At 39.3% G+C, this 15,495-nt stretch overlaps 1 protein-coding gene across 1 annotated transcript in view; it reads right to left on the bottom strand.

The window, feature by feature from the left end:
- The window catches only part of CTNND2 (catenin delta 2), a 492,311-nt gene extending 482,873 nt beyond the window's left edge, over positions 1-9,438 (bottom strand). The window contains exon 1 of the mRNA XM_054381916.1: positions 9,310-9,438. Within this exon, the coding sequence (XP_054237891.1) occupies positions 9,310-9,438 (129 nt within the window). The remainder of the gene's footprint in view (positions 1-9,309) is intronic.
- Between the last annotated feature and the right edge of the window lie 6,057 nt (positions 9,439-15,495).

Raw genomic sequence — 15,495 nt, 5'->3', positions numbered from 1 at the left:
CGACCAGTGCAGCTGCAATGGGGAAAAGCAGTAGCCTCTGGTGGACACTCGCTTCTAAGATTACCTTTGGGTTGTTAGGTACTTGTGTGTGTGTGATTGTCTTTGTCTTTGGACTTTGGAATCTAGCTAGAGCATTCATCCAGGTCATTGATAAATATACTGAATAGTACTGGTCCCAGTATTGACCTCTGACAGACCCCGCTAGATACAGGCTTCCAACTAGACTCTGTCCCATTGACCACAATTCTCTGACCTCTTTCCTTCAACCAATTCTCGATTCACCTCACTACCCAATTGTCCCAGGTCATGTAAATGGTGTATAACTGCTTTTGCAAAGTGATTAGGTAACATTAAAATCATAGCTGCATTCATCATTAGACTTACCTTAAAATATTCCATTGAAACATTTTCTTGTTTGGAAATGATGATTAGAAAGGAGCAAGGTGCTACCTTGAAAGACATGGGTTGGGGCAGGGGGCAAAGGAAGAAGGGAGGAGTATTTCAAGAAAGCCAAAACATTTACTTTCCAAAAAAAACCCAACAAAAGCAAACAAACAACAAAACAATTGGGGTTTTGTATAATTCTGTTTGGAACCTCACAATATAGAGCACAAGATCATTCATTTCAATTCTGTTTTGCTGTAGCATAAAACAGGAAAACTAGCCTTGTTACTCAGTGACATGCAATCCTTAAAACACTGAGCCTACATAACATCTAATTTTCTCTAATTCACCAATTGTACACCATCTAACTTTCTGTTGATACAGAGATATATTTAAATAATAGCCTCTTAAACTACAACACATTTATAATGTATTTCCTTTTAAAAATTATTCTGGATGCTTAACTAAACATTTACTTTCAGATACTTATCTCTAGCTTGCAAATACTTTATAGCCATTAAAAAAAACCACAAAATCCACACTTTAAAAAAAAGCCAGCAAAAACACTCCAAACAAGCGAAAAACTCAAACCCTGAAAAACACAAAAACAAAAGTACTTTTACCAAGAGAAAAATAAGCCCTTACCCCTAAACACCTCTTTTTTGTCTTCCCCCACTAAAGACCAGCCTTTTCACATTCTACTAGATTTTTAGCCTTTTAAAATTTATAAAGAATACTTCCAAATTCTCTGCAAGCCCAACAGATACATCTTAAGTATGAAATATGTGACAAAGCCCCTCTGAAAGCCAAACAATATAGAAAATATTTAAATCTATGTAATGTGCTATCAGTATAAAGTATTTTAAAACAGACTATCTGTTCTCTTTCAAACTATGTAAATACAGTAGCCTATTTCCTTTTCATACAGGAAAGTAAGTTCCAGCAGCAGAGGGAAAAAAAGAAAGATGAGGTAAAAAAAGCAATAGGATTTGAATATTACATCATTTACATTTGAAAATGTATATGATAAAATTGCTTTTTAGCAATTTTAAATTAAAATCAGGATTTATCCCAAATCTCCAAGCCCTCCAACTTGCAAATAACTCATATGAATAATTTCATTAGATGTTTTATGATACTCAGGTAAGTCTAGATAGTCATGCTTAAGGATCTGAAGGATTAGACATCTTTTCCAATTATATTTACACAGGAATGGGGTGAAAATTACACACCTAGCTTATTCAAATGAATGAAGCTGTTTATTCAACAGCAACAGTTAGTGCGTTCTCCACACCTTCTGTGGTAAGAAGTGCATGAGAAAGGATTTGCTAGATACACAAGTATAGCAAGATTAAGACAGGGAGGCTGGATGAAAAAGGAAATAACTCTTCCCTGACCAAGAGGGAAGATGACTTCATATTTGCCATAGCCAGACAACTAGCCATGCTTTATGATCTCCTTTTGTATAATTTCTTTTTGTCCCATTTAATTTTCTAAAATCCATGTATCTGGACCTTCAGTATCTTTCAAGGCTCAGAAGGATGAATACAGCTCCACCAACAAAGGCACCACAGCAACTCTGGAGCATGTAGAAAAGGCAGCTTTTAAGGTACTGAATCCTAGGAAAAAGGAAATACAAAAAGGCAAAGTTTTGAACCTGAGGAACTGTGGAAAAATGAGAGGTCAAGAAGACATAGTCCAAACAGATGTATTTTATTCATGCAGGCAAACCACCAAGATTCAGTAAGCCATTCAACACTTACTAGGATCTAGAAGCAATTAATTAATTTTGTTTCATTACTTTAGAAACTGCGAGTGCTTAAAAACACGGTGAATTCATCTGATCACATGAAGCCAGATCAGGTCTTACTTGGCACAAGCTTACTTACACAAGCTGAGTATTATCATTTCCAGACACTTGACTGGCTGCCAAGTCACTGAGAGAGTGCTACAACTCTATTATCTATGTTGTTCTATTACACAGGGTATACAGATAGGGAGCTCTTGTTTAGAATAACTTCCCTCTAGAGATTGTATTAACTTACTATGAAAGTGTCAAAGATACTAAAGATTAAGTTATTCTAATTCAAAAATTGTCTCACAGCATCCAGGGCTCTCAGTAATAACGGTTTTACTGTGTGGGCCAAAAAAATGCTAAAGGAGAAAACTGAACTGTTTATACAATACACATTTCTTCTACAATAAAATAAATTTCACTTATGAAATAAAATTAAGACGGGTACGGCAACTGGGTGGCAATTCTTGCCTTGCAGAACTACAGTTTCATTAGGGCCAAAGTTAACAAGAGCAGCAGTAACTTATATGTTGTAACTAACCAGCAATAAAATCCTAACCCTGGTAAGAAATCTCTCCTTTAACAAGTTCCAAGTCTTCATTCAACTATTTTAAACGAAGTTCAGAATAGGACAATCTTCTGACAAAATAACACAACACTTTTGGAATCTCTAATCCAAATGCAGGCAGAATCTAAGCATAATCATTCTAAAAAAATTATTGTGAAACAACCATAAATAAAAAATTAAATTCCTTCACTAAAGACAATAAGGCTTTACTAGCATGTGAAAATACAGAACATACTTCAGTTTTACTGACAATGATGAAACAGAAAGAATTGAAGAAAGTAACTGTAAATAGACTGTTGTAGAGAATGCTGCTATATGGTAGAATAGACAATACAAGCTGCAGCAGGTTTTGCTGAAAACCTCATTATTATTACATCTCCTTTCTAATCTGCTGAAACAGATTAGAGCCAATAGTGTACAGCACAGCATTGAAAGAGGATATCCATTAAAAGTAGCACAAAAGCTAAAACAGTAGTGATGAGTAACAGTATCTGGCTCTCTTTAGCTTGGAGAAAAGGAGACTAAGGGATGACCTCATTAATGTTTATAAATACGTAAAGGGTGAGTGCCAAGAGGATGGAGTCAGGCTCTTCTTGGTGATGCCCAATGACAGGACAAAGGGCAGTGATGGAAGTTGAGGCATAGAAAGTTATATGGAAACATGAGGAAAATTTTTTTCACTGTGAGGGTGACAGAAACACTGGAACAGGCTGCCCAGGGGGGTTCTTTACTGTGAGAGTGGTGGAACACTGAAACAGGTTGCCTGGGGAGGTGGTGGAAGACCAACCCTGAAGACATTCAAGATCAGGCTTAATGGGGCTCCAAGAAACCTGATCTAATTGGGGATGTCTCTTCTTACTGCAGTGGGAGTAGACTAGATGACCTCTTGAGGTCCTTTGCATTCTATGATTCTATCCTTCCAATGAAATCTTTAAAAAGAAGAAAAAAACCACTTTGGTCTCAGGACTTGGATTTGTTGTTTTCATAGAACAGGGAAGCCCATGTAGTACCTCCTATCAAATCAAAGTGTGTGATGTTCTATCATACACGCAATGTTAACCTTGAGGGAAAGAATTATGAGTTAAGCAAAGAGCAGACAATCTCAGAAGTCCTCCCAGAAGTCCTTTATTGCTGCATTGTAGAATCCCCAGCATTACAGAGTCTTAGAGTGCCACTTACAGAAGAAGTCCTGAAAGCCCTTAACAGACGAAGCAGCTAGCAGAAGCCCTGAGCATATCCCTTGCATCATCCCTACACCAAAGCCCTAGCCAGAAGTAGCTAACAGAAGCAGAAGTTCCTAGACAAAGCCATAACTGAAGATAACTACTGCTCAGAGTGGCTGTTTATATATTCTTTGTTATCAGTCATTCAACCAGTAAAACCAAACCACATACATAAGCTAAAATCTTTTCCCAATAGAAGGTGCTAGCATGTCAAGGAGGTGGCTTGTGCAGCATGTTCCAATCAAAGGGTGCCAACATGAGCATGTTGTTCTTGGCACACATGGAATGTTATTGTTTTGCTCTACATGGCTTGCTAAGGAATCAGTCAGCTAAGGAATCATGCACTCTGCACGTGTCCAGCAGCTGCCTTCAGAACAGTGACTGCAACTTATGTGGCATAATTCAGAAAGTCCAACATAGCATCCTTATTTAAATATACAGGAGAGCAGAGGGTTTTGGGTGTGTCTCATTCAGGTCTGCCCACTTTCTTGACTAAAAGGAAGTCACATTTATGTTTCTGTATATTTTATGCTCCTGAGACTTAATTATCTTACCTGTTTCCAGTATTTTTCTCTTTTTATGCTTGAATTAAGCAATATCCTTGAATAGTAATTTTAATTTGCATAGAAAATATACAAGGCTGCAAGCCTGGGCTTGCAGCTTTCAAAACCAGCAAATCGATCCAACCACCCTTCACCAAAAAAGAAGACAACACATTCAACCTTGCTGTCTTCAAAGTTTGTTTGCTTGTCAACGAAGCTGTCTTATTTTTTGGATGGTGATTTTCAACTTATCTCCTCAGGAGTATTCCTGACATTACTTCCCAAGTCCACATTTCTCAGTGCAACAGAGAGAACTACATCACTACAGGAAAAAGTACAATTTGACTAGCCATCTCTAAATATTTTAAGTTCATTTAGATTTCCTTCTGAAATGATAGAGATGAGACTGAGAATCTATTCCATTATGCCAGCTAAAAGATTTGGGTTTAAGTATGAAAATATTTTGCACTTTATAAAGCCCTTATAAGTAGTACTACAGAAAAAGAAATAATGTTCAAAAGTTACAAATGTAATATGCTAAAATGCTAGAAATGTAGTAATAAAATTTAAATTATATGGAAATTGAGATCAATATTATTACTTTTCTGGAGTATCTCTATTCCAAATTTGAAATTCTTCCACTACTGACGAAAAAGGGGAAAGTTAAGGCAGAAATGCTTCTGGATCATAAAAAAGTGTGTACGTATACTGGCTTCACGATAAGAAAGAAAATTGTGCCTTTGTGATGGCCTTTAATAGTGCTTTAAATTAACATCAGACTGAGCTGTCACCAAGTGGCATTCTACTCAGCTTCTCTGAAATTCGTAGTTTCGAACTACTAGTTTTTAAACTTTAAAATAGCATCATATTTAACTCTAATTTTATTCCGATAATTGGCTTTTTTTTCCATCTCTTCAAAGATGATTTTGCTGGGAGGATATATTTCCTCTTCTATCAGACTAAATCTTCACAGAAACCTTTGCACTCACAGTTAATTTCAAACAATTATAAAAAATATGTATTTTGGATTATCACCACATTCTTTTATAAGCAAATTTATTTATTTGGTTGTTTGCTTGTTTAATGGGTACTGCATCTACTGTGGCTACTGTACCTAAGGTATGACTGACAGGACATGGGTGTGCTGAATAGGAATTACTTGTCTAGGTCCATTGTTGTAAACTACTGTTTCCTGAGAAGCACAACATGAACATGCTTACGGCTGCTTCAAAGAGCTATGTAAAATCAGTTTCAGACTAAATCAAGAATTTAAGGATCCCATATACCAGGGCATATTGTAAGCAAATTCAGTTCTTTCTTCACCAGCTGCTGTGATGTCACCTTTCAAAACTTTTCCACTCAGCTCCCCATTTACAGCAGTAATCATAGATTTCAAAAGCAACCTGAGGATGTACCTGAGAAGCACTAGATATACTTACTAAGCTTTGTATTTCAGTAATACATTGGCCCATCCAGCAGCACAGTAGTATGGCATCCACTGTACAGACTTCTGCTCCTGAAAACATCATATAGCCAAGTCTAGTTCTTATCTAAAATTAACAGAGTAATGAAAATAAAAGTTGGCTAAAATAAAAGAGGAATGTCTCTCTGGAATATTTTAAAACCCCATTAGAAACAAGGGAGTTCTTTAAGGAAGTGAAGATATTGATGTTCTACTTAGATGATGAAAGAAATCTATTGACTGAACGTAATTTGCACGGGGCTGAAACAGCGCTCCTAAAACTTTTAAAGGCAGAGACAGAGCCTGATGCTTGAGGGGGAGCAAGACATGAATGTATAATTGAACCTATTAAGAAAAGCTACAGAACACTTAAGGTTACTAGAGTAATTACTGCTTCCTCTATAAAAAGAATGAGATTTTTTTTTGAGTGACTATCATGTATTACAATATGGCATGCATTGTATGAGAGAAAATGACTGCAAAAGTCATTCTATGATCAGACTTGGAAGCCCAGTACTTGGACGACTGTACGAAACATGACCTGTTAGAATTAAAACATCCATTTAGATACATGATTTTGTTCTAAACTTCAGTCATGATATAAAGACATGTGAAGGACAATTTGACAGAGCCGAGAAGAAATTAAATCTTACAACTTCTACAGCTACTTCTATTTACAGTTTTTAACTATACACACACATATAAGATATGTATGACATTTGTAACTGTTTCCAAAAAGAGTACTAACACCCAATGTACAAGTTCACTTAAGTAACATTACCTTTATTTAATACTGACATGCATTAAAAGGCTTAATTGTTACTACCCTGCTAGTCTTTACTAGCTAGTACTACCCTACTAGTACATGGGTCTTAGTCTGTTTTTACCACAATTTCTCATCAAATATGTTTTCTAACAGGAAAATTGGTAACTGAGTTACTTTAGGAACAATAGAAGTCTTACAAAGTCAGGGGTTTTTTTTAACCCTAAATTGATACTCCTCTTCTTGTTTTAACAAAACAAAAAATCAAAAGCTAACAACAACCATCTCAAAGCTAAAGACTTCTGTATTCTCTGAAATCAGCATCATGTTTCACATAAAAAATGTAAGTAGAGCAAATACTTCTAACTATGACTTTTTCTCTGTTCCTTCTTTAATGTGTCTTGCCCTCTTCAAAGACTGCAAACATCTATTACAGTCAGTATTATCACAAATCCTGCAGTTTACTCTGTTGTAGTCATGTAAACACACTGTTGCAGCTATTTCATTGGTAATAGTAAAATGAAACTGCCACAAGTGTCTCAAGGTAATTTTAAAAGGGAAACTTTTCAAAGCATTAGCACAAATGATGAAAATATCGACATATTTGATTCACTGAAACACATCTTCATTGTGAACTCAATCATCCATTTTTTTCCTAGCAGTACTTCCAATTAATAATCTGTGTCAATATTTCTAAAACTTTGGGTATATTTTCAGCTATAGTCAAAGGGTACATGAAGTAAAATTGCATGTCAGGCAGCAAAGTAATGAAATCCTTCTTTTAAAAAGCAGAGGACTTGCCATCTGAACAATCAGTTAGATATTCACTTCATTTACACCCCTAATGCAGAATCAATGCAATGTATTTCATCTGCCTGAAGCCCAAGATGGTATCCTTACCTAGAATTCTTCCAACAAGTATTAAATAAAGAAAGTCTGTCAAAGTACACAATATTGTGGGAAATAGAAAAACTGATCTACAGGAGTGGGAGATTCAGTTGCAAAATACATGAACAGTTATAAACCAGCAAAAGCCAACAATAGAGAACTTCTCAATATTCAATACTGCGTACCACATTCTGACACACTGATGCCACATATCTTCTACCTATGTAACTTCCCTGTACATTTTTCAAGACCAGAGAGTCAAAATCTAAGGCAGGTGTTTTTCTTCAAAATAATACAGTAACACAGGCTGACACACTGGTACATGTCCAAGTTATACCATTGTCATGGAAGAGATTATCCATACAAACGTCTAAACCACAGGTATCTCCAACACAACAACATGCCATAAATCTTAAAGACAAAACTCCACATTACAAGCCTTATTTTTTTGCATTCCTCTCAGCAGAACTAGAAAATATAACACCCAAAAGAGAGAACTGGTATACATGCAAGCGAGAAATGACAAGCAAAGTCTCAATTTTCATGAAAGCCCAGAGACTCAACAGCTTTTATTGCAATGGTGTTACGTACTGCAAGCAGAATTTGTGCACTAAATTCACTAAAGAAGCAGTGAACATCTTAGGGAAAGATCACTATTTTATAATTGGTGAAACAATTCAGACACCTCCAGCAAGGAGAAAGCTCACTAAAAGCAGCTATCTTTTAATGTCACTCTTTAGCATATATATTGCTGCAGTTGAGCCAAATGAGACAGAGGTGGAGACAAGTTGTTTATATGAATTGGAATCCTGATCATCTCCCAAAATAAAAAGAAGCACTATGTAAAAACTCACTCAGCCCACAAAAATTTACATTGAAGTGTCCAAACCTGTCTTACTGGAATTGAGTAGAGAATCACACTAAAGATCTCTCTTTCAAAAACTACTCATACTTTCAAGTTCAGTCATCCAAGGCTAAAAGCCTGTCCCTACACCAAATTTTGCCTTAAAACAATCTCACAGGATCACAGTATCACAGGATATTAGGGGCTGGAAGGGACCTCAGGAGATCATCGAGTCCAACCCCCCTGCCAGAGCAGGACCATATAACCATATAATCTAGTGCAGGTCACGCAGGAACACATCCAGACAGATCTTGAAAGTCTCCAAAGAGGGAGAGTCCACAAACTCTCTGGGGAGCTCACATCAAGTTTTGCACAAAAAAACCCACAACAAATAAAAAAACAAAATAAAAAAACGACAACAAAAAATCCCCACCAAAAGGTGTATATATCACATTTTCAAATCCTAGAATTCTTATAAATCCTTTTAACTAAAAAGTCTAGGACAACACATCTCCATAACTAATTTGTCTACACTACAGCTCTTGTATGCCACACTTATATGCCGTAAATCCACACACAGACATGCAAGAACAGGAGAGATCTCTAAAAATCTTCAACCACAGTAAAGAGTTGAAGTGGAGAAGAAAATGAATAATTCGATTACAGTAGGACAGCATATAGAAGTGTGCTAAGAAACAAATTCAATTCTTTGCAATATGCATTTGTGAATGAAATGGTCCAGGCACTGCACATGAATCCTCTGTAAAACACAAACCCCCCAAAATCAAAACACTAAATCGTACTGTTGTTTCCTAGCCTACAGATGCAGCACTTGCATACCTGTTCTTTAACTGAAGCTAGAATGGCAGAGGTTGTCTCAGTTTCAGATCCATCGCCATTGGATGTGTTCAACACAGGACTAAGGGAACTTGTCTTGTCAGAAGACGAGGGTTGGTCTGGAACAGGCATAGTTTCTGTAGTTAATGGAAAAACAAAGCAATGATTTTATTATTAGAAACCAAATACATATCACAAATCCTACGCATGTAACAATAATAATACTAATCTAAGGAAAAAATTGTAGAACATGCTCCTCTTCTATAATATAGAATGCATCACTTATTCAAAACTAAAACTAGTTCTAAAATAATTATAAAACAAAATATTAAATGATTTCCCAGTCTTATTCCAATAATTCACAGCACACTTGGAGAGGGTTCAAATCACTTACTGCTGTGATTTTTGTATAGTATTGCAGTGGCAGCATCCAACACGAAATTACAACATGATGAAAGCAATGAAACATGGAATGCTTTTCAAACAGAAAACCAATAAATGAAAAAAGGGCACAAATATTAAACAAGTAGAGTTGACTTTTTAACATGCATCATTATTCAATATGTATTATATTTTAAGCCTAGGTAACTAATTTGGCCTTTCTTCTAGTCTAAAGGATAATTTTGACAATGTTTTATCAGAGCAGTTTTGAGAAACAGTATACCAGCTGTTAAGCACTATTTTTGAGACCTGTGTTAAAAAAAAAAAAAAAAAAAGGAAAGATTCTTAGCACTTCAAGGAATTTCTAGTATTCTTTCTGTGGAAGGATTTGTCTTTCTTATGGCAAAACTGTTGTGTAGTATCTCTGCTTAAAATTTCTAGTATTCTAGTACTCTTGCTGTGGAAGGACTTATCTTTCTTATGGCAAAACTGTTGTGTAGTATCTCTCCTTAAATGTTCCCGTAGGCACATCTCTGCAGGCAAGTTGTACCAGATTCCAGAAGTAAAGGAGCAGAGAGGCAGTTTGTATGGTCATGCACAAGCAAGTTAAAATAGTGTCACATTTATGAGGGAGCTGGCCAGATTTGTTTTGTGGAAGGGAATTTATTCACGGAAACATAGAATCAACCAAGTTGGAAGAGACCTCCAAGATCATCCAGTCCAACCGATCACCCAGCCCTAAGCAATCAACTAGCCCATGACATCAAGTGCCTCATCCAGTCTTCTCTTGAACATCTCCAGGGACGGCGACTCCCCTATATCCCTGGGCAGCACATTCCAATGGGCAATCACTCTCTCTGTGAAGAACTTCCTCCTAATATCCAGCCTATACTTCCCCTGGCACAACTTGAGACTGTGTCCTCTTGTTCTGCTGCTGGTTGCCTGGGAGAAGAGACCAACCCCCACCTGGTTACAACCTCTGTTCAGGTAGTTGTAGACAGCAATGAGGTCACCCCTGAGCCTCCTTTTCTCCAGGCTAAACAACCCCAGCTCCCTCAGCCTCTCCTCATAGGGTTTGTGTTCCAGGCCCCTCACCAGCTTCGTCACCCTTCTCTGGACACGTTCCAGCATCTCAACGTCTTTCTTGAATTGAGGGGCCCAGAACTGGACACAGGACTCAAGGTGTGGCCTGACCAGTGCTGAGTACAGGGGGAGAATAGCCTTCTTTATCCTGCTGGCTATACTATTCCTGATACAGAATAGGATGCCACTGGCTCTCCTGGCCACCTGGGCACATTGATGGCTCATGTTCAGCCTACTATCAACCAGCACCCCCAGGTCCCTTTCTGTCTGGCCACTCTCCAGCCACTCTGTCCCCAGCCTGTAGCGCTGCTTGGGATAGTCGTGGCCAAAGTGTAGAACCCTGCACTTAGCCTTGCTATATCTCATCCCATTGGCCTCTGCCCACCCATCCAGCCTGTCAAGGTCACTCTGTGGAAGACAGCTGGCTCACAGGCTGCCAGATGGTTCAGCCCCCAGAAGGGCAGTGGGCATATTCCTTGGGATGTCATCAGAGGGGTCATATGTGTACAGAACTCATATGAACAGCAAAAATCCTGCTTGGCTCCCTTCTACTTTTAAAGGCCCACATTTTTATAAAATATAATTTCTTCTGGAAGAAATATAAAGTCTGAAAAGGGTAGTTGGCAAAGCCAAATGTAAAATTCAATATCCAGAGAAAGCATCCTCACACTAGTTTGCCATGGAAATTAGGGCTCTAAAAGATGAGGAGATTACATTCTATAAAGCTTTGGCTCTGAAGCCACAGTGCTGCCCAAGGACACTCATTCAGCCCAGGTGGGTAGCCTTTTCCAATAGCTTTCTGAAGCTCAGGACACTGGCATACACATGTTAAGACAAACCCATGGAAACAGATTATTCACAAAAAAGTCAGTTATTTCTCTTAAGAGAGACCGCCCTCTATCTCAGGCTAGATTAGTTTATATACTGAAGCATGAGATTATATGTAATTTAAATTAAAGCAGCTACGTATTTTCATATGGTTTACTTTTTGTAGGCAAACCACTGAAGTTTGTAAATATTGAATTTTTGATCCTGGTAATGTTCTTTCTCAGGATACATACACTACTGGAAGTTAAAAACCGAGATACAACTATCCCCTTCTATCATAAGTACTGAACAAAACTTCCATAATTTCAACATATCAATCTAGCATCAATGGAACTGTTTTCAGTTCTAATGAGTTTGTGGCATATAACTGAAGTTGCCACTCTCTCATAAAGTACCAAAGAAAAGAAATTCATACACATACATGTACGTACTTATTCTATTACCTTACTTTCAAACAATCTAATTATTTTCTTGTTTTGCTAAATCATTAACTGTAGTACCACATTTGCAATTTTCTGTAATTTTCAGTATTGCAATTTATCTCAAAAACCCACAAATGGCCTAAAATCGTCCATTTTGTAGAGCTGTATCTGCAAAAAGACACTGGAGCATAACATTCCTTTTCTATGAACCCCATATCCTGCAGTAAAGTCCAGCTGAAACCTCTGCACAGGAATGAGGCCATGCAATTCAGGAACCCAAGTGAAGTGAACATGTGAAGTGGTCCTACTGCCTTTGTGGACACTCACTCTGGGTGACAGAGAGCCATGTTTCCTGGTTGGGAAAGCTCACAAGGAATAAGAACAGTATGAAGCACAAAGAGCTGCCTCCTCAAGACTGTACTAGGGTGGGAAAAAAAGGCAGAGCTGTGAATGAGGTGCCTGCTGAATAATTTCAGTAGCTCCCCTGCTGCAGGATTTCTTTCTCTGTGGTTATGAAGAAGCTTCCTGAAAATCACCCCTTTGTGTACTTAGCTCCTTCTCATGCTCCTCCAGGGCTGCCTGACCCCCAGCAGGGAGGCTTCACTGAACTGACTGTTTCATAAACACTAGCCAGAGGAGGTAAAACACAGCAAACTACACTAGACTAAGAGTCAGGAAGCCCTTGGTACTTGCTCCTACTCTCTGCAAGTAACTGTCATTTGGGATCCATTAAAATTCTCCTCTTCACCTGACAAATTAAGAAGACTCACTTGTTAACCCCAAACCCAGCTCCCGATCACACCACATGGTTATTGGGCCTGAGTGGAAACACACAAATATAACCCAGAAGCCTCTGGATGCAGGCAAGGACACTCATTTCCACATCAGGTAAAATTGTATTAGCAGGGTTCTGGTTAAATGTGAATGTTTGGAGGTGACGTTGCTGCAGGGCTGACCTGTATTGGAGAACCTCATTCACCACCTCACCAAAGGGACCAAGTCTAACATGTAGCATGGGGATTGGACACTGGGGTAGGTAGGTCAAGATGTCTTCTCTCTATGTTCATTTAATTGGGTCTCTTACTTTTTTCTCAACACCAAAACCAGTAATTTAAAGCTTACATTAATTTGAAACATATCTAATTAAGTGAAATTCCTTGACTGAAAGACTAGTGAAAATCCCCAAGGGCAAATCCAAACAAGGCTCACTGGGGCATGGTGGTTTTCTGTTGCTGTTAGGTTTTCAGGAAGATGTGGGGGAAAAAAGTGTGTCTGAGTTGCTGGAAAACAATTATGTGCTATACAAAATTCTTGCCATAGCACAAACATTCCCAAACATTTAAAGTGTCTTTGAAAGGGACAGCAAGGCCACAATGGTCAATTGGGAAGCTGCTCTCTGACTTGAAGAGATGCTACTGATAAGATGACACCATTTTCTGCATGTTCAAAACAATTACATCCTGGCAATGCAGGCAGCAACTGCCTGCTGCTGTTCTTCTGAACTTGTTCTAGGACTGTATTCAACTTCAGTATATTTTAATTTTCAGGCTTTAAGTTAAATACTTTGTTTTCACCAAAGAACACTTCAAAACCAGCTTTAATAATCTACAATTTTGCTAGTATCAGTTTACATAGGAAAGAACCCACAAACCTCTGATTACACAACTGTCCTGAAAGATCAAACCCCAAAACATGCCCTAACCCAGACAATGGGTTAAGCACCTGTGAATGTGCAAACCTGGACACTTCCTGGGGTCCAGGTGGTCCAGAGAAACACGTGGCACGTGTAATTAACTTTGTAACACAGCTGTGAACTGTGTGTGCCCCTGGCCATGTTTGGATATGCTCCTTCCTATCGGTTCAATTACCAGGTTTCTCTGCTACCAAAGGGCATTAATTGTCTTGGGACAGTATTTAAACCAGGTGAGAAGGTAGGCAATTTGCCTTATTCTTACCACAAAAAAGACAAGAGCCAAATGCTGCTGAATGACTTCTTTACTGCAGTCTTCACTGCAAAGGCCTTCAGCCACACTCCTGGAATAGTCATGGAAGATAATGGCAGGGACCAGAAGGAAGAACTGCCCATCGTAAGTGAAGATCAGGTTTGTGAAGAACCTGAAAGTGTTCAAGTCCATGAGACCTGATGGGATACACCCACAGGTACTGAGAGAACGGGCAGATGAGGTTGCTAAACCCCTCTCTATTATATTCCAAAAGTCATGGCAGTCTGGGGAAGTCCCCACTGACTGGAAAAGGGGAAACATAACTCCCATTTTCAAAAAGGGTAAGAAGGAAGAACTAGGGAACTACAGGCCAGGCAGTCTCACCTCTGTGCCTGGTAAGATCATGGAGCAGATCCTCCTGGAGGCACTACTGAGACAGAAGAATAGTGAAGAGGTGATTTGGGTACAGTCAGCATGGGTTTACCAAGGGCAAATCCTGCCTGGCAAACCTGGTGGCCTTCTATGACAAGGTCACAACATTAATAGATGAGGGATGAGCAACTGATGTCATTTACTTGGACCTGGGCAAAGCCTTCGACACTGTCCCACACCACATCCTGGTCTCCAAACTGGTGACACATGGGTTTGATGGGTGGACCACGAGATGGATAAAGAACTGGCTTGATGGCCACACCCAAAGAGTGGCTGTCAATGGCTCCATGTCCCAGTGGAGGCCAGTGACAAGCGGAGTCCCTAAGGGCTCAGTCCTGGGACCAGTCTTGTTCAACATCTTTGTCGATGACATGGACAGAGGCATTGAGTGCACCCTCAGCAAGTTTGCTGATGACACCAAGCTGTGTGGTGCAGCAGACACGCTGGAGGGAAGGGATGGCATCCAGAGGGACCTTGACAGGCTGGAGAGGGACTTTTTAGGATATCAGGTAGTGATAGGACTAGGGGGAATGGAATAAAGCTGGAAGTGGGGAGATTCAGGCTGGATGTGAGGAAGAAGTTCTTCACCATGAGAGTGGTGAGAGCCTGGAATGGGTTGTCCAGGGAGGTGGTTGAGACCCCATCCCTGGAGGTGTTTAAGGCCAGGCTGGATGAGGCTCTGGCCAGCCTGATCTAGTGTGAGGTGTCCCTGCCTATGGCAGGGGGGGTTGGAACGAGATGATCCTTGAGGTCCCTTCCAACCCTGACTAATTCTATGATTCTTTTCTATGATTTCAAGTTGCAGCTGAAGGGCCTGCCCTAGCAGGAAAACTACACCCGGGCTTTATTCTCACCAAGGAAGCAACAAGAGCCAGATGCTGCCAGATAGCAGCTGAAGAGCCCGTCCTAACAGGCAACAACTACACTCAGGCCTTGCACCTGGACTGAGGCAGAAAGAGGAAAAGCTCCAAGAGGACTGAATCCCAGAATAGCCACGGAAAGGCTACAGCCTGCTGATGGAACACATGAGAGAGAGGTCCCTAGCCCTCTCTGAGCCAAGGGCCACTTGAATTATAGTCACAGCATCTGGGAAGATACCA

This window comes from Indicator indicator, chromosome 6 (genome assembly GCF_027791375.1).
Source record: "Indicator indicator isolate 239-I01 chromosome 6, UM_Iind_1.1, whole genome shotgun sequence".
NCBI lineage: Eukaryota > Metazoa > Chordata > Aves > Piciformes > Indicatoridae > Indicator > Indicator indicator.
Note: the sequence above shows the minus strand (reverse complement) of the source record. Positions and strands in the feature narration are given on the sequence as shown.